This window comes from Miscanthus floridulus, chromosome 9 (genome assembly GCF_019320115.1).
Source record: "Miscanthus floridulus cultivar M001 chromosome 9, ASM1932011v1, whole genome shotgun sequence".
Lineage (NCBI taxonomy): Eukaryota > Viridiplantae > Streptophyta > Magnoliopsida > Poales > Poaceae > Miscanthus > Miscanthus floridulus.
The window spans coordinates 21,782,472-21,810,210 of NC_089588.1; the positions used below are offsets into that span (position 1 = coordinate 21,782,472).

The 27,739-nt window shown below is 50.4% G+C and overlaps 1 protein-coding gene across 2 annotated transcripts in view; it reads left to right on the top strand.

Moving 5' to 3' along the window:
* LOC136483532 (uncharacterized) overlaps positions 1-27,047 on the top strand; it is a 45,546-nt gene extending 18,499 nt beyond the window's left edge. Inside the window, exons 2-9 of one of the 2 annotated variants that reach the window (XM_066480619.1) lie at positions 16,603-16,758; positions 17,500-18,301; positions 20,926-22,412; positions 22,820-23,452; positions 23,561-23,677; positions 24,030-25,040; positions 25,160-25,846; positions 25,987-27,047. In XM_066480619.1, coding sequence (XP_066336716.1) covers positions 16,612-16,758; positions 17,500-18,301; positions 20,926-22,412; positions 22,820-23,452; positions 23,561-23,677; positions 24,030-25,040; positions 25,160-25,846; positions 25,987-26,844 — 5,742 coding nt within the window. In that variant the 5' untranslated portion in view covers positions 16,603-16,611 and the 3' untranslated portion in view covers positions 26,845-27,047. Of the gene's footprint in view, positions 1-16,602; positions 16,759-17,499; positions 18,302-20,925; positions 22,413-22,819; positions 23,453-23,560; positions 23,678-24,029; positions 25,041-25,159; positions 25,847-25,986 lie in introns of those variants that run through there. The other variant, XM_066480620.1, reaches the window with a different exon arrangement.
* Positions 27,048-27,739: the final 692 nt, after the last annotated feature.

Sequence of the window (27,739 nt, forward strand, 5' to 3'; positions counted from 1 at the left end):
ACCTTGGCCCGTGATGTACACCGAAGGATCATCGCGGACGATGAGACCCTTCCTCACTTCGCTCGGGCAAGCCAGAACATCGTCGCCGCGATGGCCTTGCTCCGTGGCCTTCCAGAGGCCACGACGCCTGAGGATCGTTAGGCCCACCGTGAGATTCACACGTTGCTCAAGCATGCGGCGATGTAGTAGGCTGAGAGCTCATTGTCTCCGCGACGCGAGCTCAACACCAGCCAGTGCACGCCCTCGGCACATCCTGTCAAGGACGCGTCGGTCCACTAGACACCACCAGGTGGCAGGCAGCACGCCACTGTCCCAGTGCATCAGCGTCTCGGCCATAACCGTGATGCATACAGCACCCTCGACGCCCGCAGACGTACCAACAGCGACCCAAGAGAATGATCCCACCATGGCTATCATCCTCGTTGTGGCAGACGCTACGACAGTGACGAGGACCGGAGCCTGAGCCTCGGCCTGCCGGGCCCTCAGGCCTTCGGCCGGCACATCCTCAAACGCTGCATTCCTGCCAAGGTACAGACCACATACCAATATCCCTAAGTACTCTGGGGAGACAAACCCTGGACTTTGGCTTGAAGACTATCGGCTTGCCTGTCAAGCCGGTGGCATGGATAATGATGACTTCATTATCCACAACCTTCCACTGTTCCTTGCCGATTCAGCACGGGCATAGTTGGAACAGCTGGCGTCCAATGCGATCCAAAGTTGGGCGGATCTGAAGGAGATCTTTGTGGGAAACTTCCGGGGCACATACAAGCGCCCTAGGAACCCATGGGACCTCAAGAACTGTCATCAGAAGGCCGGCGAGACCCTCCGTGGGTACATCTGATGCTTCTCCCGATAGTGTAACGAGCTCCCGAATGTCGCCGATGCCGACGTGATAGGAGCCTTCCTGTCTAGGACTACCTGCGAGTCTTTGGTTCATAAGCTGGGACGCAAGGGCCCGTGAACCACCAAGGAACCCTTGGACATCGCCACCAGCCATGCCTCAGGAGAAGAGGCGGTCGGAGCAAGGCAAAATGGGACGAGTGAGCCGGCGAAGGCACCTCCAACCGTTCTGTCAAAAGGAAGAACAAGAAGCAACGGTGCGAGGACTCGCTCATGGCCACTGCTGACCGCAAGGGTGGTTGAAAGCCTACAGAGGGCACTCCGAACCACTTTGAAAAATTACTTGGGGCCGTGCCCAAACCACGCCTTTCCGGTAAAGCATCTACTCAAGGACTGCAGTCTCATGCGGCGGTTCCTATCTGGAGGCTCCAACAAGGGGAGCAGGGAAAGGACCCTGCCCCCACCACAGACGACGTCGAGGAGAAGGATGACGGCTTTCCGTGCCGAATGACTGCCTTATGATCTTCGGAGGATCAGCGGCCTACGACTCCAAACGCCGCCATAAGGTCGCACGCGGCGAGGTCTATACTACCGAACTGGCCACGCCAGCCTTCCTACGTTGGTCGGAGTCTGCCATAACCTTCGATCGGACTGACCACCTAGACAGCGTCCCGCATCCAAGAAGATATCTGCTCTTGGTCGACCCGATCGTCAGCCCAAAGTGGCTCACCAAAGTACTGATAGATGGAGGTAGCGGCCTCAACATCATGTACGCCAAGACACTTGACGAGATGGGCGTCGACCGGATGCACCTCCGCCCAACCCGAGCGCCTTTCCATGGCATCGTGCTTGGGAAGCAGGCCATGCCGCTTGGGCAGATCGATCTGCCTGTTACTTTCATGGATCAATCCAATTACAGGACAGAAACCCTCACCTTCAAGGTGGTCGGGTTCCCCGGAACCTTCCATGCCATCCTAGGACGTCCATGCTACGCGAAGTTCATGGTCGTCCCCAACTATACATACCTCAACCTGAAGATGTCGGGGCCCCACGGGGTCATCACTGTCGGCACCTCCTTCTAGCGCGCCTACGAGTGCGAGGTCAAGTGCTACGGCCATGCCGCAGCAATTGTCGCCTCCGTGGAACTCGCCGCACAAAGGGAGCAGGTCACTAAAGAAATGCTCGACGCCAAGAAGTCTACCAGGTCGTTCGAGTCGGTAGAGGGCTCTAAAGAGGTCCTCGTAAGACCCTGGGAGCGTCGAGGGTAAAACGGTACGCGTCGGTACCATGCTTTCCTCTGAATAGGAAGGCGTGCTCGTCAGCTTCCTCCACGCTAACAGAGACATCTTTGCGTGGAAGCCCTCGGATATGCTAGGCATTTTGAGGGAAGTCGCCGAGCATACCTTAAAAATCCACCTAGGCTCCAAGCCGATAAAACAACGCCTATGTCGCTTCGACGAGGAGAAATGCAGGGCCATCGGCGAGGAGATAGCCAAACTCTCGGTGGTCGGATTCATCAAAGAAGTATACCACCCAGAGTGGTTAGCTAATCCCATTCTTGTACGAAAAAAGAATGGGAAATGGAGGATGTGTGTTGATTATACGGGTCTCAACAAGGCGTGCCCAAAGGATCTATTTCCTTTGCCGCACATAGACCAAATAGTCGACTCTACCTTGGGGTGCGAAACCCTCTGCTTCCTTGACGCGTACTCCGGCTACCATCAAATCGCAATGAAAGAGTCCAACCAACTCGCGACGTCGTTCATCACCCCCTTCGGATCGTTCTGCTACATTTCACTGTCGTTCGATCTGAAGAACGCTAGGGCTATGTACCAATGTTGTATGCTCAAATGTTTCGGAGACCTCATCAGGCGGACCGATGAGGCCAACGTCAACGACATCATAGTTAAGTCCAAACGGGCTGACCACCTCATTGCTGATCTTAAGCAGACCTTCACGAAGCTCTGAGCAAATGGCATCAAACTCAATCCCGAGAAATGTGTTTTTGGGGTCCTGAGGGGCATGCTGCTCGGCTTCATCATCTTCGAGCATGGCATTGAAGCCAACCTAGAGAAAATCTCAGCCATCACAAGGATGGGCCTGATTTAGAACATAAAGGGGGTTCAGCGAGTCATAGGGTGCCTCACCGCACTCAGCTGATTCATCTCATGCCTCGGCGAATGAGGTCTCCCCCTTTATCGCCTCCTAAAGAAAGTCGACCGCTTCGAGTGGACATCCGAGGCTCAGGAGGCACTTGACATGGTCAAGCTGGTTCTAAGGAGGGCCCCGATCCTAGTTTCGCCGAGCAGCGGAGAATCCCTCCTGCTATACATAGCGGCCACCACGCAAGTGGTCAACGCCGCCCTGGTAGTAGAGCGGGAGGAAGAAGGGCATGCCCTCAAGGTCCAACGCCCTGTCTACTTCATCAGTGAGGTGCTATCCGACTCCCAAACCTGCTACTCCCAAATCCAGAAGCTCCTATACGCCGTCCTCATCACCAAGAGGAAGCTGCGCCACTACTTCGAGTCACACCCCGTAACGGTCATGACATCGTTCCCCCTCGGCGAGGTCGTCTAGAGCCAGGACGCCACGGGAAGAACCACAAAATGGGCGCTCGAGTGGATGGATCAAGGCATCACGTATGCCTCCCGAACAGCAATCAAGTTCCAGGTGTTGGCTGACTTCATCGCGGTATGGACCGAGGTCCAAACACCACCGGCGGTCATCGATCAAGAGTACTAGATGATGTACTTCGATGGATCACTGATGAAGAAGGGCGCCGGTGCAGAGCTGGTCTTCGTATCACCCCTCGGGGTTCACATGAGGTACATGGTTCGTCTCCATTTTCCCTCATCCAATAATGTGGCCAAGTATGAAGCACCCATCAACGGCCTACGCATCGCCATCGAGTTGGGCATCCGATGCCTCGACATCCGGGGCAACTCCTAGCTGGTCGTCAACCAAGTCATGAAGGAGTCGAGCTATCACGATGCCAAGATGGCTGTGTACTACCAAGAAGTCCAATGGTTGGAGGACAAATTTGATGGCCTCGAACTCAGTCACATCCCAAGGCGCCTTAATGAGGCGGCTGATGTGCTAGGAAAAGCAACGTTCGATCGAGAACCAATGCCAACATGTGTCATCGCCAATCATCAACACAAATGCTTGGTGCGCCATGAAGGGTCGGAATGGGCCAATGATGGCCCGTCTAATCCGGCCCTGAGGGCTGACCGACTGATGGCTCCGTCCGGCCCTGAGGTCATGGAGCTTGAAGAGGATCCAGCGACAGAGCCCAACCCTCTGATTGACTAGAGAACGCTCTACCTCGACTATCTACTTCATGACGTACTGCCGACGGACAAGACGGAGGCTCGATGGCTCGCACGTCGTGCCAAATCCTTCGTTCTTGTAGAAGGCGAACTCTACAAATGAAGCCACCCTAGAATCCTTCAGCTCTGTATCCCCATCGAACAGGGGAACCTTCTGCTGAGCGATATCCACGGTAGGGTCTGCGGTCACCATGCCATGCCCAAAACCTTGGTTGGGAACGCATTCCGATAGGGCTTCTACTGGCCCACTGCAGTAGCCGACACTGAGTAGATCGTATGCACCTACGAAGGATGGCAATACTATGCTCGGCAAACTCACCTCCCGACCTAGGCACTTCAGATGACCCCCATCATGTGGCCCTTCGTGTTCTGGGGGCTTGATTTGGTTGGGCCTCTCAAGAAGGCGCCTAGGGGCTACACCCACTTGCTTATCACCATTGACAAGTTCACAAAATGGATCGAAGCTCGGTCGATCTCCGTAATCAAGTCTGAGCAAGATGTGTTGTTCTTCCTCGACATCATCCATCGCTTTGGAGTACCAAACTCCATCATCACGGATAATGGCTCACAGTTCACCGGCAAGAAATTCTACGATGAGCAACAAATCTAGGTTGATTGGGCCACCATCGCGATCCCCGGACAAATGGGTAGGTCGAGCACACAAACGGCATGCTCCTATAGGGCCTCAAGCCTAGGATCTTCAACCGGTTGAACAAATTCGGTGCACGCTGGGTTGCCAAGCTCCCTGTGGTGCTCTAGAGCCTAAGGACAACTCCCAGCCGAGCCACTGGCTACATGCCTTTCTTCATGGTTTACGGTTTCGAAGCCGTCCTCCCAACCGACCACGACTATGGAGCACCAAGGATCAGAGCATACGATGAACAAGGAGCCAAGGCATCCCACGAAGATGCCATGGACCAGTTAGACGAAGCTCACGACGTCACCCTCCTCCGCTCAGCCAAGTACCAGCAGGCGCTGCATCGATACCACAGCCGATGGGTGTAGGACCGAGCCTTCAACGTCGAGGACCTGGTCCTCCGCCTCGTGTAGAGCAACAAGGACTGCCACAAGCTCTCCCCGCCTTGGGAAGGACCATACGTCATCGCGGAAGTACTCCGGCCAGGCGCCTATAAGTTGAAAACCATCAACGGCGAGGTCTTCACCAACGCTTGGAACATTGAGCAGCTACGTCGATTTTACCCTTAAATAAATGCATACTTTCTGTTATCAGTTTTTTTCATAAAAAATCCCTGATCTTTCGTGACATCTGACCCCTACAAAATGTGAGGGATCGAACCTCACTCAGGGGCTGCTATAAGTATGTTTACCTTGCAAACATTCTCTATGTTATCTCGCAAACATTCTCTGTGTTTTCCCTCCTTTCTCACGGCAAGTCCTAAGGACTAGGATTTTGGGAACAAAATCTGAGTCTAACTGGTAGGACTGCGGGAAACCCACGCCCCAGCAGCTACGGCCTCCTCGCTCACCAGCGTGATCAGAATTGGCTCGCCCGCACTCTGAGTTTTTTAGACCTTAACTATGGGAAGGATCGGAAGACACTAAACCTCTTTTATAAAAAAGTGGGAGAAAGAGCTGAAAAGCTGTTTGCCATAACAAAACTTAGAGAACACATTTATTTTTCGCACAAATTCATCGCTTACAAAGTGATTTCATCATGAAAAGGGACTAATGTATTCATGAATACAAAAGACTGTTCCCACAGGGGCTCCCCCCACAACTTAAACGATTACAATTTTTGACCAGATCTACTCTAAATACTACTACAGTCGATGTGCCACGCTCTCCATCGGCAACGTCCTAACGCTCCATAGGACCCCTGAGGGTACCGCCATCTACAACATCGAGCACCACGTCGGTGACCGTGGCACCATCGCCGGGGAGTCCAGGGACTATGCCATCGTGATCAGCCACAACCCTGACCACAGCGTCTGGACTGGGGGCCCTCCCCATCAAAGAAAGGCCGCAATGGCTCATGGATGTCATAGACATCTCATCAAGCTTCGTGAACTAGCCAATCCAAGTGGCTGCAAGGGCGAAACCCCCCATCGACGCAGTCCTGGGCGGCTTCCTGGCGATGAATCCAACGACGCTCAGCACCCTCCAGTGCTCCTCCTCCTTTGGCAGAAGCGGCCCCTTCTCAGCGAAGGCGGCCAACACCATCTCATCTATGTTGGATGACCTCTAGCTCGACATCGTGCTTCGAATTCATGAGCAGATTTGTGAGTTTTTCTCTCCCTGGCATTACCCTCCCTCACTTAGGAACCGCTGCGACGCACGAACGCGTTTGGTGAAAAGGAAGAAGGAGAGGAGGTAGCAGCTCAGGAATAGGCGATGGTGTGGGGACAAGAACCCCCTCCCTCCCCCTATTTAAGAAGGAGACGCAGCAGCTGAAGAAAGGCGAAAGGTTGGGACGAAAAACCCTCTTCCTTCCCCTATTCGATGCAGGTGAGAAATCAATGCTGACGGGAATTCGAGGGGACACGCCTGGACCAATGGGACATGCTCTGGTCAATGAAGCGCCGCCTGGTCAAATGAGACGTGGCCTAGGCATGGCCCGCCACTACCACACGCCGGGCGCGAGAAACAAAGCGCACCCGCGTGCGGGCGACTCTCCGCTTCCCCAGGCAGGCCCCAGAAGGACCCAGCGACGAAGCTTCCAGCAATGGGAGCCCACTAGGCCTCCTAGGTCGATCGAACGGCCCAAGTAAATGCCGAACCGATGGCCTCCAAAAGATAAGCACCTTTGTTTACTTTCTTTGCGTGTTAATTTCACTACCGAGCCTCCGACCCTAGCAACGTCCGGGGCACAGACATCGCTCGGGGGCTGCCGAGAGTGTCTACTTGTGTAGATACCCTCTTTGCCCGACCCCTCCTTACGTTCAAAACCGGAGGCACGGTGCGTGGGTGTAAAACTTTGAATAAAACTGGATGAACCGCTAGACCCTATGCCCCGACGGCTATAGTGTTTTTGTTCACTAGAATTATCGAATTCATAGTTCCCCGCATCCCCAGCTTTAGCGTTCGCCTTCTCAAGAAGGGTTCAGAGGGGTCCTCCTATAGAATCTCCTTCAAGGAGAAGCTGTCAGGTCGCCTAAATCAATCGAATGGCTCGAATCGCCGCCGAAAGGCAGAAACAAAAAATTGCGATGCTCCTGCAGGTCACGCCGACCCGTCGCAAACGTCGGCCCCGAACCCCACACGGACATGTCTGGTAAGAGCTTCTCGTTGCTCATACCACCAAGGTAACATTACTGCCCCCCGCTTTCATTTCAATAAACCCATACATCCAAACGTTGCATATGCGATTGCCGCATCTCAACACTTCGTGTTGCGTCACGAAGCAGTAGTCGTCTCATTCGATATGAGTGGCAACTGACCGAGGTTCGAAGGCTGGCCCGCGAAGGGCTCAAGGCCACCTCACGTCAAACAGAGCAAGGGGAGAAAAACCGAAATGAGCCCCAGCGGCCTTGCCTGACCCAGCTCAGAAGTGGACAGGGACATCTCGACCTTTCTTGTTTGATTTTAACCTCAAGCCAAACCCACAGAATCTCTGTCGAGGAGAGGCCAGCAGGCCACCTGAGCCTATCAAACGGCTCAGGCATCTGCCAGGAGGCAGGTTAAGAAGTAGTGGAATGCCACATGAGGGCTCTGCCGACCCCGTCATTGAATGACGGACCCGGATTCCACACGAACATGCCCGTTAGCAAACTCATTGAGCGCGACACTCGAGCCATCGAGGCAGGTGTCATTGGCTTAGCCCCTCTAGTTGCAGAAGCCGAGGATGGGGTTACGCGCGAAACATGGCCGACCCCTATCAGCCCTAAGGGGCTCAGGGGCTCGAGCCGCTCGATCCAGGATCGAGAGACCGAGGTTCGAAGGCCGGCCCATGGAGGGTCCGAGGCTGCCTCGCATCAAACAAAGAGCCCGGGGAGAAAACGTAGATGAGCCTCAGCAGCCTTTGCCCAACCCACATTGAGGCAAATAGGGTCATCTCAACCTTCTTGTTCAATCTAGCCTCTAGCCAAGCCCATAGAATCCCCATTGAAGGGGAGTCTGTTGGAAGGCGGGCCAAGGAGCAACAGAATGCCATCCGAGGGCTTTGCCGATCTAGTCGCAAAGCAATGGGATCAGATTTCATTTGAACACCCCCATTAGCGAGCTCATCGAGCGCATCACTCGAGCCGTCGAGGCAAGTGACGCTTCCTCAACCCCTTCGGGTGCGAAAACCTCAAATGGAGTGACAGTCACAAAACAAGCCGACCCTTGACCAAATCCCCGCCACACGTGGGGGCTCGGGGAAGGCCGGACTTGCGACAAGACTAAACGCACGGTCACCAAAACGATAGCTAAAAATCCTAAGTAAGGGGTACGTGCGAATGCAAGCGTAAGTTCGCTACCCTCATTTCGGTCTCTAGTAACATCTGGCCCCAACAATCGCAAAAGGACAGATCTCACTCGGGGGTTAATAAAGGTAAATACCTTTTCTTTTTTTTGAAACAGTCGTTGCATCGGACCTCTTCCTCACATTAAGGTTAACGACAAGGTTTGTGGGAATGGATAAACGAGCATGCTTGGTAAGACTGCAAAAAGCCCATGCCCCGATGACTATGGTAACTTTGCTCATTAGCATAATTGAAATTTCCCCATATACCCCTTGGGCCCTATGGCCTTAACAAACGGAAGGGTCGGATCGCATAAACCTTTTTTCTTGATTGCAAAGGGAAGAAAGTAAGATCAAACGAACGAAACAAAATTACGAAGCGAAACTATGAAACTGTTTTTGGACACAAAAGTACCGACACTTGTCCACATATTACATATAAATGTTTATCAGACTTACTTTACTAACTACTTCCTTGGAGGGAGAACTATGTCTTTTAGCCTATTCGCTAGGTTCTGCGCGATAGGAGTCACCGCCTTCTCAATCTCATCCAGCTTGGAGTTTTCATAGCCAGGCATGAAGCCGTGGCTCATTGCCTCCAAGTTGATTTCCTGATCATAATGAGAGTGGGCAATAGCAAAAGCTTGGGTGATCCCAGCGTGAAAGGCGTCCTCCTCGAGCTGGTGCACCCGTGCCGTGATACCAGCGGCACGAGTCATGAGGGAGTTAGTCCCCTCCGCTTGCGTCACTTGTAGGTCGTCGTAGACCACCACGATGGTAGAATGCAGGAGATCGTGCTCATCACTCTCAAGCTAAAGAATCCCCCACACCTCAGCAAGCTCCATGCCCAGCCTAGCAGAAATTTCCCTGGCCTCCAGCCTTTGGGCCACCGCATCACCAAGATCCGCCCGGAGGGCGCTGACCTCCCGACATGCCTCATCGCGCCCTCGGATGGCTTGGTCGTGCTCATTGCAGGCCACGCCGTGCTCCGAGCAAAGTTTTTATGCAGTCTAGCATAGCTCGTCATGCTCTCTGCATAGCCGGGTGATCACCTCGGCATCCTAGTTTGCCCTCTGCTACAGGGCCGCGAACCTTTCCTTGGCTTTCAGATTGAGCTCCCGCTCCATCTCCAGCTCTGCCAGGACTTCGACGGCCCACTCGCTAGCCTCGGCATCCTTCTAGAGTAGCTCGTCCCACTCCTTTCGGATCGTGGTGGCCACCTCCTCGTCCTGCTTCACCCTCACCAACAGATCCTCAAACATCCCATGGATCTCCTCCGTGTCCCGACGCGCCTCGACTTCCCACTGCTAGGCGATGGTGAGCTAGGCCCTCAAATCTCCGCGCAGCCAGGCCTTCTTGGTGAGGTGGTCCCATTCCACCTTCTACTCGTGGAGGAACCAGGATTTCTCCTACCTACGATTAATGAGGGACTGAAAAGAAGATCAGTGTCAAAAAAATATGAAAATACATGAAGAAAGAAGAAAGCGAGAGGAAAGATCAAGTGGATACCCGGCCATTGGGAATGATGATGTCCCACAAGATGACCCTGGCCTGATCTTGGACATCCATCATCGTCGAGATCCCTTTGTCAAGACTCCCCCGCTCTATGCTCTCGGTAGCATCGTCGAGCGAGAAGAGAGTCGACGTTGGGTCTTGGTGATCCATCCACTGGAGTGGCGACTCACCTCGTGCGGGCGAGCAGCTGCCTCCCAACACCAGGGCCGAGGGTGACCTCCTGCTGGTCCTCTCCACCACGGCCATGATGCCCGGGGACCCTCCAGCCGCGTCCTCCATCCAGCCAGCCTTGGGCGCCGTCGCCTGGGCCGCCGGTGGCATGGGTCGTGCCGTTTCCTTGGACACCACAATGGCTTCATCTGGCTACGCCTGGCTCATCACGGTCGGGGAACCTTCGGCCATGTCCTCCTCCATCTGGCCCACCTCGGGCGCCGTCATCTGGGCCACCGGTGGCACGGATTGTGCCGTTTCCTCGAACACCACCGTGGCTGCATCCAGCTGTGCCTGGCTCGCCACAGTCGCGGTCACCTGCGCTTGCGATGCTGGGGCCTCAACTTGCAGCGCCACACCCACCACAGAGGGTGTCACAAGCTCGGGTGGCAGCTCCGACCGCTTTGATGTAGGCGGCGGAGTCACCTCCGATGTTGTTTGCTCGGTGACCCCCGAGGACGCTTCTTCAGCCCCGGCGCTCACTTGACCCACCGAGGGCACGGGCGTCACCATAGGCAGCGTCTGAATGGCCGACGAGACTGCAACATCGGTGCCACTCCTGCCCAAAATAAGAGCGACATCAGGCGGCGACGTCTGTCCCGCTTGAAGGGCATGGCTCTTCTTTGGCGCCAGCGCCAAAGAGCGGCCCCGTCTCAATACTCTGCAAGAGTTAAAAGGCATGAGTTGCACTGAAAATAGAAAAATAGAAAAACAAAGGAATCAGGGACTTACACTGATGTTGTTCGGCGGTAGGAATGTTTTGGGGCCGAACCCCTGGATTCCTGCCCCAATTCGTCTAGGCGGGACTGTTTCGAGCCTACCCCCTGCTCCCGGGCAGAGGGGTTTGTATCCCTTGCCTCCGAGGGCGCGGCGACGGAACCACCCCTCTCTGCCGACACCTCAGGCGCGACGATAGATCCGCCCACCCCTATCAGCTTGTAGGGCGCGGTAGCGGAGCTGCCCCCTCCACTGGCACCTCGGGCGCAGCGGTAGATCCGCCCGCTCTTGCCGGTCCTGAGGACAGGCTGGTGGTTTGGCCCATCTCTGTTGGTCTCGAGGACTCGCCTCCCCCCACATGGAATGGGAAGGGTCCCTGCATGGACGGGTGGGCACCTGTCAGCGTATCCTCATCCTCTAGGACGTCCCACTCCACATCGGTAGCTACCTCATTGTCGTTGTCATTGTCGTCTTCGCTATCTTCTCCTCTCCTCATTTTCGTGCTTGCTGCTTCCATAGCATCTTCTTCCACTTGAGCTCCTTCAACCTCCTATCCCACTCGGCCACAGTGCAATTCGCCTTCGCCACGAGCCGATCCTTTGGCAGTAGAGCCAGGCTATCCCTAAAGAATAGTCCCTTCGGCTGGTCCTGCTATCCCAAGGTTAGCATCAAGGGGTCAGAAGTTCAAGTAAAAAGAGGGGCACGGGGAAAGAAAACTTACGAAGTCGATAAACCCCGGTTTCGGCCGCATTAGGGGATGCCCCGACACCGGATACACAAAATCAAGGACGACACCAACGGTGTCCTTCGAAGGCTCCATCACCTCCTTGATGCGCTGCGCCACTTCGGAGGGGGAGAGTGCTTCATCGACAAGCACCGTCCCTTCAAATGACACTCTAGGCACCATCTGGTGTAGGGGAAGCGCGCGCGCCATCAGCGGCGCCACCCTCCTCATGTGGTAGGCACCGATGATCCCTAATCCCTTCACACCCCTCTCCTTCAGAATTTGGAGGGTGGTGAGAAGGTCCTAGATATTTATCTTGTCCTTGACCGGGACACCCCACTTCCATGACCCCGGGACCACTTCAATGACGCGCCTAGAGAAAACTGGCAAGGGGGCGGCGTCGTCATCCTTGACATAAAACCATTGCGAATGCCACCCCTTGTTGGAGGTCGACAAACGCATCGATGGGTATGCATCTGCCCAGTTGTTGCGGAGATGAATGCGGCGTATCCCACCAGCATGCATAGCTCTTGCTTCCCGACCCGCTTCTTCAGAAGGTTGACGGTGAAGAGATGCCACCATAGGTCGAAGTGGGGATCAATCCCCAAGAACCCCTCACATAGGGTGATGAATGCCGCAATGTGCTAGACCCCATTGGGAGTAAGGTGCTGCAACTCCACCTAGTAGTAATCCAACAGCCCCCGAAGGAACTTGTGGGCAGGTATGGTGAATCCCCGCTTGTGGAAGCGAGCGAAGGACACGATATACCCTTCGGGCGGCGATGGCTCATCTTCATTGCCAGGCAGCCACCACTCCTCGGTGGCAGTCAGCGGGCAAAGGAGGCCACGACGAACAAGGCCCTCTAGGCACTGAGGGGTGATGTCGGATCTACACCACGGCTCCATTGAACGATTGGGAGGGGGGCGGATGCGAGCTTGACGGCGGCTGTGATGCGAATGCGAGCTTGACGGCGGCTGCGATGCAGGTGAGGGAGGCTCAGACGATTGGCAGCGGAGGTTGTCGATGCGAAGGCGAGTTGGCAAAGTATGGAACCCTGGGGGCGAACCCCTTGGTTTTATAAGGGTGATGGATGTGAGAAGGGCAATCGCCCGCCTAGGTCTCCGAACCTGCCACAATACGCCACCGTGTCACATCGCGCGATATTCACCCACGATCCCTATCCTTTCCCATCAAAACAGCGTCGGACGTTTCGCCTTCACAAAGTAGACCAGGACTCTTTTCCCACAGAGGGGATATGGGTCAAAAAGTATTTCTCTGGACCGCCTGGGTTCAGGAGTTCGAGGGCTGGCCCAGTAGCTTCAATGGCCGTCCCAACGAGGGATGGGCCCAAAAACAGCCAAAACTCGGGCGCACGAAGCCTCAAAGGAGTCTCAATCCTCAATCGAGTCTCAACCGGGCGGACCCTAGGTGAATCCCCATGAACAGGATACTAGGGTTCCCTTTAAACTGCCCAGTTGTCAAAACACCAAATCTCACAGCCATATCCTCGAAGGGACCGAAATTACCCCCCGGACGATTCTACCCGAATCACCCGGGGGCTACACCCAACGGGTGCGCTCGAGCGCACCCTTTGGCGAAGCGAAATACCCCTCGGGCGATTCTGCCCAAATCACCTAGGGGCTCAGGGGCTACACTCGTCGGGTGCGCTCGCGCGCACCCTCTAGCAAGTCAAAACACCCCCGGGCAATTCTATACAAATCACCCGAGGGCTCGGGGGCTACTATCAGGGACCTAATACTGGGATACCCAATGTGGTGGAACTAATAGCCATCAAACATTGATGCTCTCAAACAGGAAAGAACGCAGCTACACTTCTTGCCCGAAGGACCGAAGGCAGGCTCCGTCACGCCCGACCCCCGAGGGCCAGGCTCTGCCTCGCCCGACGACTGAGGCAACCTCCACCATGCCCGACCCCTGAGGGCTGGGCTCTACCTCGCTCAATGGCTAAGGGCAGGTCCCGCCTCTCCTGACGGCTGAGGGTTGGCTCTGTCTCGCCTGATGGCTGAGGGTTGGCTCCGCCTCGCTCGACAACCAAAGGCAGGCTCTGCCTCGCCTGACAAACCGAGGGCTGGCTCCACCTCGCCTGACATCCGAGGGCAGGCTCCGCCTCAATCGACGTCCGAGGGCAGGCTCCGCCTCGCCCAACATTCGAGTGCAGACTCCGCCTCGCCCGACGACTGCACCCTGCTCCTTCATAATGATGAGCACATGGTACAACAAGATGTTCGAGTCAACCGCAGTACCGAGGACCATGCCCAGCACGCCTATAGGGAGGTACCGTCAGGATACGATGGGACAGGCGCTTTAGGCCCTTCCAGGCATGGCAGAGTCGGAACAGTGTTGTAGGCACCGACTTTTGTCTTAACAGTGTTGTGGGCGCCGCCGTCAGCCCTCGGACACGGATCCTGACATAAGCATACGACAACCACTATGGTGTAGGAAGAGACTCGCGCCCTCTACAGTGACAAACATGCAGTCACCGCGCCGTCCGCTCCCCGTAGGGTCGCAAGTCAACACCCATGTCCGACACGTCGCCCGCAGGGGCGGGATGGGATGGGACCACTTGCTGATCAAGTAAGAGTGTGGCGTCATCAACGAACAGAGGCCCAGGGAACGTGCGATCCTTGGCATGGTCTGCCCTGTCAACAGAGCAGGCTCAAGGGAAAAGGAAGACCCAGCACCTTCGGAGGACGATCTCTGCCTTTGGTTTTTTTCCTCTTTCTCCCGTTTTTAACCCCTGCTCCCCCTTGGTCTATAAAAGGGAGGGCAGGGCACCCCACTAAAGGGACGGATCAACTCACAAAGAGATTGATCGACACGATTCAACAACGCACATCATGCACAGCTGAGCAGCGACTAAGCTCTCGGCGTCCTTTCGACCATTCCATCAGAGACTTGGGACCAGTCCCTCTCTCGACCGTTTGTACCCCCTACTACGAACCTTTTTCGGTGCTAATAACATGAGCAACAGATGACTAGACGTTGGGACATTCAGCCCGAACCAGTATAAATCTTGTGTCCTTTAGCGCACCATCCGGGCCTAACGCGCAACAGATACAAATTTACTAGTTGATGTTTATTCGAAACACCGACAGTTATCCTGCTGCAACTAATAGTAAGATGCCTTGTGGTTTCCAAATCAGCATAAATCATGCTTCAATTGCCCTCTTTTGCTACTCAATCCGGCTTTTGTAGTACATAATATTTGTAAAATGTATTTAGATATAATGTATATCTATATCCATGAATGATGTGAACAATATTTTTGTCTCTGAAGATATTTACATGTGTGTAATTTAGATGCAAATAAAGGGATTACTTTGAGCTATTTTATTTATAACAACGAGTAGTTTTTTTTCGAAAACGGAACAGAATTAATGGCTATCATTATCTCTGATGATTACTAGATTATATGAAATTGATGTCAAGATGTTACTGATTTTCTGTGATAATTTCTTTGATTTATTTTTCCCTAGTATGTCTGGTAAGGATTAAATTTGAGCCTCCGTTGGGGTCGTCTAATTTGTAACATAAAGTGTGGTAATGGCTATCATTACCACACTTTCTGTTGGGCTTGGAATCTTCAGCTTCAATATATGTGCAATTATGACATCACCCTCTAGTCTTCTCTGAGACTCAACCAGTCACATAGTTTTGAGGCGTGCAGCCAGTGTCTTTTGCGCTCTTTGCCCCTCTCTGTATATATGACTCTTTCTTTTTAATTGAAAGGGCCACTTGCGTTTAGAAAAGAGAGAGATTCAACCAGTCACCTGACAGAATTTGATTGTTTTCTCATGTGCATGGATCTCAAAGAATATTTGAGGTTCATAGTAATATGTAGGTTCATAGTAATATGTATGCACATAGTTTTGAGGTTTATTAATTATTTCTCTGTTTGCTATGTGTACTAATGTACCAATTTTCCGTGGCAGCGATTTGGTTAATGCCAGAGTTGTAACTACAGAGTACATATCCCACATGATGTAGCCAAACTCTTGGGGCTGTTTGGCTGATACGTTTTACGGCTGATATCGGTTGATTCAATAGTGTTCTGTAAGAGAGAATAAGCTGAGTACGGCTGATATCTAGGGGCAACCTTAACGTTTGGAAGATACAACGGTTCAAAGATAATGCCACGTCAGAGTGTCTAACTTAGGAAATTTCACTCTAATGCATAGGAAAACATCAAGTATAAACAAGTAAACAATCTTTCCACTGTATCCGTCTCTTGCGGTCTTGCCCAGCACTCTGGCAGGTCGTGCCGGTCTTCTTTGTTTTTCTCTAGAAGAAAATGATTTTTCATGTTAGGAACCTGTTGCCAACTCAAGCTTCGGTGCCAAAATTTTCATGTCTAGCACAGGTGCTGCATTGTATTGCACCTCTGCTGCTTTTCTTTCTCCCTCCGCATACCACCTTAGTAACAAGGCTGAGCTACCGTAAGGTATACTCCATCTGTGAAATATGTTGGTCAAACTTTTTTTTTAAGTTCGACTAGGTCTTAGAAAATATTAGCAATATTTGTATCGTCAAATAAGTTTATTATAAAAGTATATTCAACGATCTATCTAATGATACTAAGATCTAAATATTAATATTTTTATCTATATATTTAGTTAAAATTAGAAATATTTGGGAGAGTAACAATTTTTATGGGACGGAGGGAGGGAGTATATAAGAAGAATATATGACAAACAATGATTATTCTGATGCAACACTGGGTAATTAATGTTTTGCAACAGCTGTGGTAAAGACAAACATGCATGGTCTAAATTCTAGGTTTACCCGTTATCACTCAGTGAATAGTAGTAGCAGGAACTAACTAAATTCATGTACTGGCACAGGAATTCACCATGGGAGATACGCCTGACCAGGAGATGTTGGACGTGGGTGACGGCGAGCTGCAGGTCGGGCCGGGGGTTCCAGCAAGTAGATGTAGCCCAGCGATTGGCAACCTGGAAATCTGTGAAGCTGCCGCAAATCAGGAAGCACCAGTGAAGGTAACATGTTGTGCGCCAAACATTAAAGGCATTTAATTCATTGTTAGTTTTCCTTCTTTTACTGGTTGTTGCGAAACGAACCGCTGATCTCATTCGTAGACAGGAACCGAACGGACACGTCCCTTGGACACACCGGTTCGACGCACACCTCACACACTCACACACAATGTACACACAAACCTACAACTACACACAGTGGTGGATCCAGCAATCAAAACCCCACAAGCTGAACCTGCATCCACCACTGACTACACATAGATACCGAACGCAGCTAAAAGGTACCCGAGGATCACAAGACTCCGAGCGTGACCGACATGTCACTTGACCATTGTGGCATATTAACATATAGGGGTTGTTTGGTTGCCGCAGTTGGGGCGGAAAAAAATGGGCGCCACAAAAGTGTGGCGAGATTCCATCCGATTTGCACTACGGTTTTCCGTGGCTGCCTACGCGTATCCACCAACCAAACAGTCACTTCGATATATGTGGCTGCCAGACTTTGTGGTGTAGCGTGCTGTGGCCGGAAACCAAGCACCCTCGTATATGTGCGCTTGTGGCTATATATAGGAGATGGGTAAAGACCCTGGTGAACGCCGGTGGTTGGCACACCACTGAGCGAGCCCTCGTTCGCAAACAGAGATGAATGAAACTACTGATTACATTCCTATTTGTCTGAGTATCTTGCTTTACGATCAAAGCACTCTATTCTAAACACTAGTAACTAATAAATCACAACTGCAGGACGTCAAAATGGTGGAGGATCAACCTCCAGCTGAACTGTCGTACACCGTTGACGATCACAGGTCGTCGTTCACTGAATTCATAAAGGATCTACGTGTCATCCTCGCTGATCACCAAGACCGTGAGGATATCTGTGATTGCCACGTGGACCCAAATATCTCGAGTAGCCGAAAACACCCACTGCTCCCGAAGCCGCGTGCTGAACAACCGGTGAGGTGGATTCGCATCAAGCTGCAACTGCAAGTGGTGGAGGGCGAGGAATCGTCGTCATCGGCAACCCTACTCATGAGGGATGACAACGTGGATGTGATCGGCTTCATCAACCAGTCTGGAGTCTGTTACGATTTTGCCGACCCAAAGAGAAGCGCCCGTCGGATCCTCCCACAAGAATACAAGCCAGTACTTCTAGGCTGGGGCAACAGCTACAAAAGCATACTAGGCGTCAGAAAGGAGGAGGAAGTCATGGATAGACTGACGTCCGCTAACCTGGGCAAGACCTTCGCCACGCACGCCGTTCGTTTGCTGTCGCGCTACCCACACAAGGTGGATGGCATCGAGATGACACCCATGCTGGCACTGGTGGGCCTGAAGTTCATGGTCTCTGAGTCCGCAAGGATGAATCCTGTGCGTGACGCCATTGCACGTGGCTGGGACACCGGGACAGGATTCACCAAGCAATTGATGATAGATTACGTGTGGAAATATGTAGAGATGTCAAGGCGTCTGAGGCATTGGAAGAGAGGAAACTATGTGGAACGGCGCCCCGACTCGGAGCTACGTGACATCTACCTCGTGCTCAACGGTAATCCCTTTTCTTTGAAGTGTGCATTCAATCCTTTAAAGTATGACCATTTTCAAAATATTATTGCATTTTTTATGATATGATATATCATTGCCACACCGCTGATCCCTGTTTTTTTTTATTTCTTGTAAAAAGTACTACGCACACACTAGTCCGTCAATTTGTGCTAAGCATAGACTAAAATGGCTAAGGAACATAAGCATTATTAATTCAACAATAAATTTAAGAACCACATTGTTCGCACACGATAAATTTAAGAACCGACCTTGCACGGTTAAGATTGATCCTTAAAGGCGGTGGAACACCGACGTACAAGCGGGGGCTGACCAGCGGGCCCCATGGGTCGGCCGGCCCCACCCAGGCTCCTCTCGGCCTGATCTTTGATGATCTGTCCTAGATGGTGGATTGGAGGTCCTCTAAGTCGGTTTCGTCACTGATGATCGTGATTTGCTTTGACAGATAGGTCCACTTCGCCTGTTTTCTAATTAAATCCTCCTGCAGACACAGATTCACCAACACTTGTGGAATTTATTAATTTAAACCCCTATGCCTATGTTGGTGATCATATTTATTCAGTTTTTCATGTTATATTGATGGTTTATTTTGAGGGTTAACGACCGTTAACAGTTTGCAATCCTTATCACTAGCTTGTTTTACTTGTACATACTTGTGCTAGTGTTGTTGTTCTTGTGTAGCTAAGTAGCCTTGCTTAGTTTGTGTAACTAAGTAGTTGTTGCTCTCTAGTTTAGCTTGTGTAGCTTTGCTAGTTGAGTAGTGTTAGTGTGGCTTAGGCTTTTTGCGCTTTGCTAACTAGTATGAGTAGGAGCTCCTGGTGTGTTTTGTTGTACTAGTTGCTTAGATTTGTGTGACCTTGCCAACGAGACTTGTGTAAGTGAGCTTTCTCTAGCTCGGCACCTTAGTTGCTAAATTAGGATATTTGTGAGGTGTTTGTGAACATAGATAGATGGGTGTAGTCTTGGCTAGACCAATTAGTCTATTTTCGTATTTGTTTCGGTTAGTCGGCGCATAATTTTTTTAGAAAAGACTATTCACCCCCTCTAGTCAGCTAATTGATCCTATCACCCTTAAAGTAGTTCATCGGCATGCCAAAGGAAGGATATGTGGTCTTAAGATCGAGAAGAAGACACCAATACAGACACACTAGGCATAACAGATCCATAATCCGTAGATTTCTTAAGACTAGCATTGTATTGCATACTATGAAACGTATTTATCATAGCCGCATCACAATCCACCATCATTTTATTGTGTTGTTCCATGGTAACAACAGAAGATGTATTAATTACGGGTGGTGTTACCTTGGGTTCAGCAGTGGTTCAATGAGCAACCTGATAGACTACCTTGAATTGTTTTGCCACCCCTCCTCGCTGATATAGCGAACAAATTGCAAGAGCGGCTTGTAGGTTAGTAGCATTCTACTCCTCCACCATCTTACGGAGATCCTCTAGTAGTTGATCAATCGTCGTAGGATGAATGATATTGTCAGGGTTGAACGGATCCGTGGGATCACCCTCCTTCTTGTTGTGTTCTTCAGACACGTTGCTTGTAGATTGATCTTCTTTTTCCAGCGGAGTCACCTAAAAGTGTGTGACGTCGATTTGGATCACACACCAGCAAAGATTAGCTTGTCCAAGGTCGCACACGACCTATCACGCAACAAGGACATCCGAGATCAGTAAGACCGACCAGCCGGTTGCTAGAGCCGATTCAATGCCCGTTCTTCGCCTGAAAAGCTCAAGAACACCTCTCGGGAAGATCCGTCAGGGAGGGGCACGTTGAGGTTGTCCTAAGGTCGGCAAGGGCCACCTAGAACGCCACCGAATCTCGTCGAGAGACACGCCGAACAGCAGGGGTTGGAAAAGCTAGGATAAATAAAAAAAGGGTAATAGATGTTTTTTTGATCGATTGGAAGTTGCATCCCTCAACTGACCATGATCCTCCAATATATAGAAAGGGAGATGGCCTTATCCCATTAAGAAACATATCCAAGACATAATTTACAATTTTTCCATGTCAAAACATGAGCTAGGACCGAGCTAAACTCGAAGCCGTCTCAGACCAGGCGAACTGGCCTAGCCAGTATTCGCGGGGCTGAACGGCCCTTGCCAGACAGGATCAGAGAAGCCTGACAAACCCCCAAATCATCCTTTCTTCGTTTGAACTCCAAATTTGATGATTCAAATGTATTTTTTGATCGTCTTGACGTTGGGAACTTCATGTTGGAGCCCATTGCACGTGTGCTAACATTTTTGCTGTCAACAAAACATAGTTTGAGGCATATATTTAATATGAAAATCGATATACTCATAAGTTCTCGCATTCATAATGATATAGTTTATGTTAAAAAAGGTCGTGTTGAGACTTTTTTTCTAAAACGACAAATGTAAGTAATTTTGATGCATATTTCGAAGTTAATTTAGTTTACTTTTAACAACGTCGAAAGTGAGTAATAATTTATTGTTATCTCTGATGAGACGATACGTGGGTAATTAATTTGCTACAAATTAAGTTCAAAACTATAACTTGGTCTATGCGTGCGTGGGTGCATGTACATGTATATATTGGGTTATTTTTCTCATGTGTTAATTTAATTATTGTTGCAGTACATGCTGAACTGGTGTATACCATCGGAGATGAAATTTCATTCATTTCATTCATGACGGATCTACGTCGCAAACTCGCCGAGCATCCAGACAGTGAGGATATCTTGGGCGGCCACAAAGACCCAAATCTCTCCGAAACCGGAGATCATCCAGTGCTGGCCAAGCAGCGTGCTGATGAACAACCGGCGAGGTGGATTCACGTCACGCTACAAGCAGTGGAGGGAGAGGAAACGTCGTGGACAACCCTGTTCATGAGGGATGACAACGTGTACGTCCTTGGTTTCATGAACCAGCAAGGAGATTCGTTCCAGCTGCTCGATGACAACCGGAATGCAGCCACCAATATACTGCTCCCAATTACTAATGGACGCGATCCCGAACTCTCAAGATGGGGCGTCAGTTACATGTCCATGCTGGGAGCCAAAAGTAATGATCATGCCGTGCACAAACTGGAGGCGGCTCATTTGGGCCGTGATTTTGCGAAGAACGCCGTGCGCGTGCTGTCGAGCCACCCAAATCCGGTGGCTGGTATCGATCTGAGGCCCAGGGTGGCACTGGCGGGCCTGATCGTCATGGTCTGCGAGTCCGCAAGGATGAATCCTCCCCACGACTCCTTTTCACGTGGGTGGAGCACCGGCACGGGATTCGCCAAGCAATTGATGACTGAGAACGTCTGGGAACATGGGAAAATGTCGAGCAAGCTAATGGCATGGAAGACCCGAGGGTACGCCAGCAATGTGAGCACACAGAATTGGCAACCGCACCCCATTATGGAGCTACAAACTCTTTACCTCGTGCTCAACAACACCCATACAAGTGATCAGGCTAAAAAAGAAGAAAAGAAGAAGAATCAACGTGGGAAGCCTGGCAATGTCAACAACGATGGAGATTCTATTAATAAGCCCGGCAACACTGGCAGTGGTCGCGGCCCTCCTGGACAAAGCAGAGGTGGCCACAATACCAAAGGATGTGGCGGCCCTCCTAGCAAAAGCGGAGGTGGCCCCGAGCGTAAAAGGGGATTCAACAATGGCAGCAATGGGAGCCCACAAATCCAACACAAGAAGGCCTGCAACATTGGCATTGGTGGCATCTCTGCTAGCAAATCATCGGAGGAGGCTAGCGATGCTGGCAGCAATGGCGGCCGTGATAGCAAATCAGAGGAGGCTAGCGATGCCGACAGCGGCAGCGGCCCTGATAGCCAAGCCGATGAGTCCGGAGACGACACCAGCAGCAGTGGTGGCGATTCTTCTAGCCAACCTGGAGAGGCCGGTGATGGTGACAGCAGCGGTGGCTCTGCTAGCCCACCCGGGGAGGCCGGTGACAACGGGGATCTTGATCTACGATGCCAGGGCCACGGTCGACCTCGGGTGGAGCTATTGGCCATACATGCTGATCTTCATGTCAAAGGCACGGAAATCGTCGTCTTTGACGGCAGACGAGGCCAGATCATCTATAGGAAGGAGGAAGGAGAAGAGGAGACAGAACAGGTATACATATATTATGTCTTACTAATTTGTCAACTTAGGGCCTGTTTGGATCCCTTCTCTAAACTTTAGAGCTCTAAAAATATTACAGTATTTTAGCTCATTTTATAGGTATAAAGCTCTAATGTGAGGGGGCATTATTATCATTGTTTACTCCAAACAAATCTCAAACACCATATGGTCATTGACACTATTTCTTAGTGCTTCTTGTGAGTATTTGTATGCAGTAGTAAGATGATGCCTAGAGTATAGAAAATTAAAGGCAATTTGTTTTTGATCATTGCAAAAATTTTGCAGAATTTATCTTTTCTTTCTTTGTGTATCTTGGGAGGATTAGAAATAGTAAGATGTCTACTATATGCATCTTTTTTACAACCATGCCATATTAATCAAGCAGTGCATGCATGTAGGGAATGGTCGAGTTGGTACTGACTGGACCCTACAAAGGCATCTCAGCTTACGGGTGCTTCGCCATTAAAATCAACATCCCACCTGCCACTGCCAGTAGCAGCAGTGGCGATGCCGGTGGTCTCATCCAATGGGAATGGGACTGTTATGACCCCAAGTATGCCGCCCAAGTCGACCAACTACCCGTGAGCCATACCATCTGCGCTCCGGACATGCGCCCCGAGGTAGCTGAGGTCACCTACGTTGTGATGTCAGATGCCCTGGAGGCCACAGTGCAGGTCAGGCTGCGACTCAAAGATGGGCATAACACTGCTGGCATTGGTGGTGAGATCACTGCACGTATCGACGGCTTTGAAGACAAATACAGGAGCGTCCTCTTCAGGTGTGCAAAGGGGACGCGTCAGTGTTTCTCCCCTACCGATGACGACTCGTGGTTCCTTCTTGAGCTGGCGAGGAATGTGGTTGCAGTGCCATGCGGCAGTGCGCTTCAAATAGAGGTGAACCTCCAGATTGAAACTGGCGATGGCAAGAAAGTTGAATTGAATAATGTTCCTCTCCGCTTCGCCAATGGAATTAGTTCCAGTAAAACTGACGACGGCAATGAAGTGGAAGTGGAAGTCACCTGGTACCCGGAGGTAAACATTATATTGAAGACATTTTTTTATCATCTCTTATTCTTTTAACGAATACTAATAATCTTGTTGTCTACTGGATGATTATTATATACTACTAATCCACTGCAGATCGCACGGACAATAAGTCACCCTCCGGAGCAAATAATAACCAGCAAAGAGGCTCATCTGGAGAAAGCTATTACTGCTCCGTCGTCGTTAGAACAAATCATCAGTGGTACACAGGAGGTAAATTAAAGGAGGACTAGCTACTATAGTGCTTGCGCTAAACATTGAAGACATTTGTTACTCCCTCCATCCCAAATTATAAGTCATCCCAAGAATCTTGGAGAGTGAAAGCATCTCAAATTTGACCAAAATACAAAGATTTATGACATCAAATAGGTATACTATGAAAATATATGTAACAAAGAATCTAATGATACTTAACTGGTATCATAAATGTTATTATCTTATTATATAAATTTGGTCAAACTTGAGATATTTTGACTCTCCAAGATTCTTGGAATGACTTATAATTTGGAAACGGTGGTAGTATCACTTTCCTTCTTTTAACTAAACTCTCGGGTAATGCATGCAGGCCAAAATGGTTTCAGGGCATCGAACTGTAGTGTACACCATCGGAGACGAACTATCGTTCACTGAATTTATAATGGCTCTCCGTGGCATCCTCGCTGACCATCCAGACCGCGAGGATATCTTTGATCGCCACCACAGTTCAATTCTCTCCTCCACCAGAGAACACCCAGTGCTCGCCAAGCAACGTGCTGAACAGCCGGCAAGGTGGATTCACGTCAAGCTGCAAGCAGGGAAGGGAGAGCAAACGATGTCGACAACCCTAATCATGCGGGATGACAACTTGTATGTCTGTGGCTTCATGAACCAGCAAGGAGATTCATTTGAGCTCATCGAGAACCTGGATAGATCTGCCGATATACTCCCAGTTGATGAATACAATCCCGAACGCCTAAGCTGGGGTGTTGGTTACAGATCCTTATTGGATTTCGACACTGAAGGTGGTCTTGTGAGAATACTGGCGCACGTGAATAGGGGCCAGGACTTTGCCATGGATGCCGTGCACGTGCTGTCATGCTTCCCAGCTTGGGTGGACGATCGTATTTCACCCAGGTTGGCACTAGCGGGGCTGATCCTCATCGTTTGCGAGTCTGCAAGGATGAATCCAATCTACAACTTCTTTACAAGCTCGTGGAGCAGGAGCACCACGGCATTTTCCGACAGGGAATTACCCCAGGATGTGATGTGTGATTACGTGTTGAATAAATATGGGAGGATGTCACACCAGCTGCTGGCATGGAAGAGTAGAAGATATGCCAACCCGCACCCCATTTCACTGCTACGAGACATTTACCTTGTGCTCAACTACCGTTTGAATCCACCTCATCAGGCCGGCGATGCCGAGAGCAGCAGCAGCTTCATGGCCCTTTTTTGGAATGCTGACGGCGCCAAGGACCGACCTCGGGTGGAGCTGTTGGCCATGCATGCGGACCTTGGGGTCCTTGGCACAACCGTAATAGTCTTCGACGGGAAACGAGGCCATATCATCTATAGGAAGCAGGAACAAGGAGAAAAGGTAGATGTATTAGATCATGTCTATTAATTAATCCCTTGTATCCATAATCTATATTAATCTTTTTTGCATGAAAGCAATAATAGATTAGATTATTAATGAAGCAATGTGCATGGTTGTAGGGAAAAATGGTTGATTTGGTGCTCACAGGACCCTGCACAAGCATCTCGACATACGGGTGCTTTGCCATCAAAATTGACATCCCAGGACCCTACACAAGCACTGGCGATGGCGGCGGCGGCGGTTCCATCAAATGGGAATGGGACTGCTATGACCCAGAGTACGCCAGGGAAGTTGACAAAGGACCCATGACTCGGACCATAAGCTCTTTAGGCCCCGGCCGCAACGTTGAGATCACCTATGTGGTGATGTCCAACGCCCTGGAGGCCACAGTGCAGGTGAAGCTGCGGATGAAAGATGGGAACAGCCCTTGTAGCGTCTACGGTGTTATTACAGCTAGAATTGGTGATTTCTTCAAAGGCCAGAGCATCCTCTTCAGGCGTACAAAGGAGACGGCCCAGCATCTCTCTCCAATGACGGACTCGCCGCAGGGCGTCCTGTATCAGCTGGTGTGGTCCCTTGAGCTGGCCAGGAACGTGGTTGCGGTGCCATGTGGTGAATGGCTTCACATAGGGGTGGACCTGAGCATTGAAACTTCCAAGAACCAAGGGACTAGTATTAATCCTCCGCCTTTCACCTTCTACAACCACAGTAGCTGGTCGAGTCAACGTCTTGAAGTGGACGGGTATGAAGTTGAAGTGAACATCGCCTTGTACCCTTGTGATCTATATGACCAGGGACCATGGAAGGTAAACATTGAAAACATGACTGAGCACTCGTTGCTCAACACATTTCTTATGCTTTCCTTATGTTTTGTTTTGTTTTTCGCTAATCATCAGATATGTCATATGTAGTCTTTTGCTTGATCACTACTACATATGTACTGCAGATGGATAGGATGTGGCAACCTGACATATCCTACATGGTTGGGAATGATGCAGAAGGATTCAGTACATTCATCATTGAGCTGCGTAGATTGGTGACCGACCACCCACACTGCAGGAATCTCGTGGCTGATCATCCAGATCTCTCATCCACAAGCAACAACAAAGTGCTCCGCAAAGTTCCTGACAATCACCGCATCCAACCAGAAAGTTTGTTTCACATCAAACTGGAAGCGGAAGCGGAGGGCGTGGAAGAAACGTCATCGATAATCTTAGTCATGCGGTGTGACAACTTGGACGTAATAGGATTCATCAACATGCAGGATCGAGCCTTCTGCTACGAGCCTGGCTCTCGTCGGGTGCTCCCAAGAGAATATAGTTCAAAAATTCTCGAGTGGGCGGGGTACTACGGAAGGGACAGGGATCAAATACTGGGCCCCACGAGGCTGGGCAAGACCTTCATGGCGGAAGCCGTGCGCGAGCTATCGCTCTTCACAGGTACTGATGATCATGGTTTCACATACTTCTACAGTAGTAAGGAAGCCAAGCGGTCACTGGTGGGCCTGGTGATCATGGTCTGCGATTCAGCGAGGATGGAACCTGTACGCGAAGCCATGGCAGGTGGCTGGGAGAACGGGACGGAACTTACCGAACAACTGAACAATTACGACAGCCAGAACTGGAAAGTAATATCAAGAGCACTGCTGGACTGGAGGGATCACGCCTACCAAGGATGGCCTGAAAACAGCACGCTAGAGTCCATGGGAATCACAAGTGCAGATGATGCACTAAAAGCTGTCTCCCTCGTGTTCAATGATCAGCATCGGATCTGCCCACCATACGATCTACAGTACCGAAAATAGTGGCTTTGCCACGGCCTCCATGTATGATATCACGAGATCTTGACAAATCTCGTGATTTTCAGACTTGGTTTGTTTTTTTTAGAATTTAAAAACCATTCGGCCACACGTTCGTGGTCGTGTTTCCTGAACAAGATGTTCGAAATTTCTTTTCATTTCCTAGGTAAGGCCTCACACCGGACTCAATAACATGAATATCATTTTTCTACTCATTTTATTCTATTATTTGAATCACTTGCAATTCAAATTTGACTTATACCAAAAAATTCCTTGAAATACAATAAATTAATTAAATATAGCAAATAGATCCAGAAATATACCAAATCTTAACATGGAGTACCACATGTTGTATGTGGACAGTAGATAAAGTTTTAAGGCCAGAAGAGAAAAAAGCTTATTTATTTACCGAGTGCAAAAAAACACTCGGCAAAATTATTTCTTTGCCGAGTGCTAAAGAAAAACACTCGGCAAACTTACTTCTTTGCCGAGTGTCACTAACGGACACTCGACAAACTCCTAATGGCCGGCACACTAACTGACGGATGTCCACATGGCGGTTTTTTTGCCGAGTGTCTCTGTTTTGCCGAGTGTTTTTTCCTAATTTGTCGAGTGGTCTTTTTTCAGCACTCGGCAAAGATATTGGTATGCCGAGTGCCATTATTTTGCCGAGTGTGGTTTCTGAAGCACTCGGCAAACAACTTTTTTACCGAGTGTTCGATGGAATGCACTCGGCAAATCTTTTGGCACTCGGCAAATCTGCTGTTTCCGGTAGTGCTAGACTTCGCCAAATTATAAACACATGTTATTTGTTGTATCCCTTTTAATTTGTTGTCACAAAATCATGTCGATCGGGCACTGGTTTAATTTCTTTGGATTGCAACCCATGACATATTGTCTA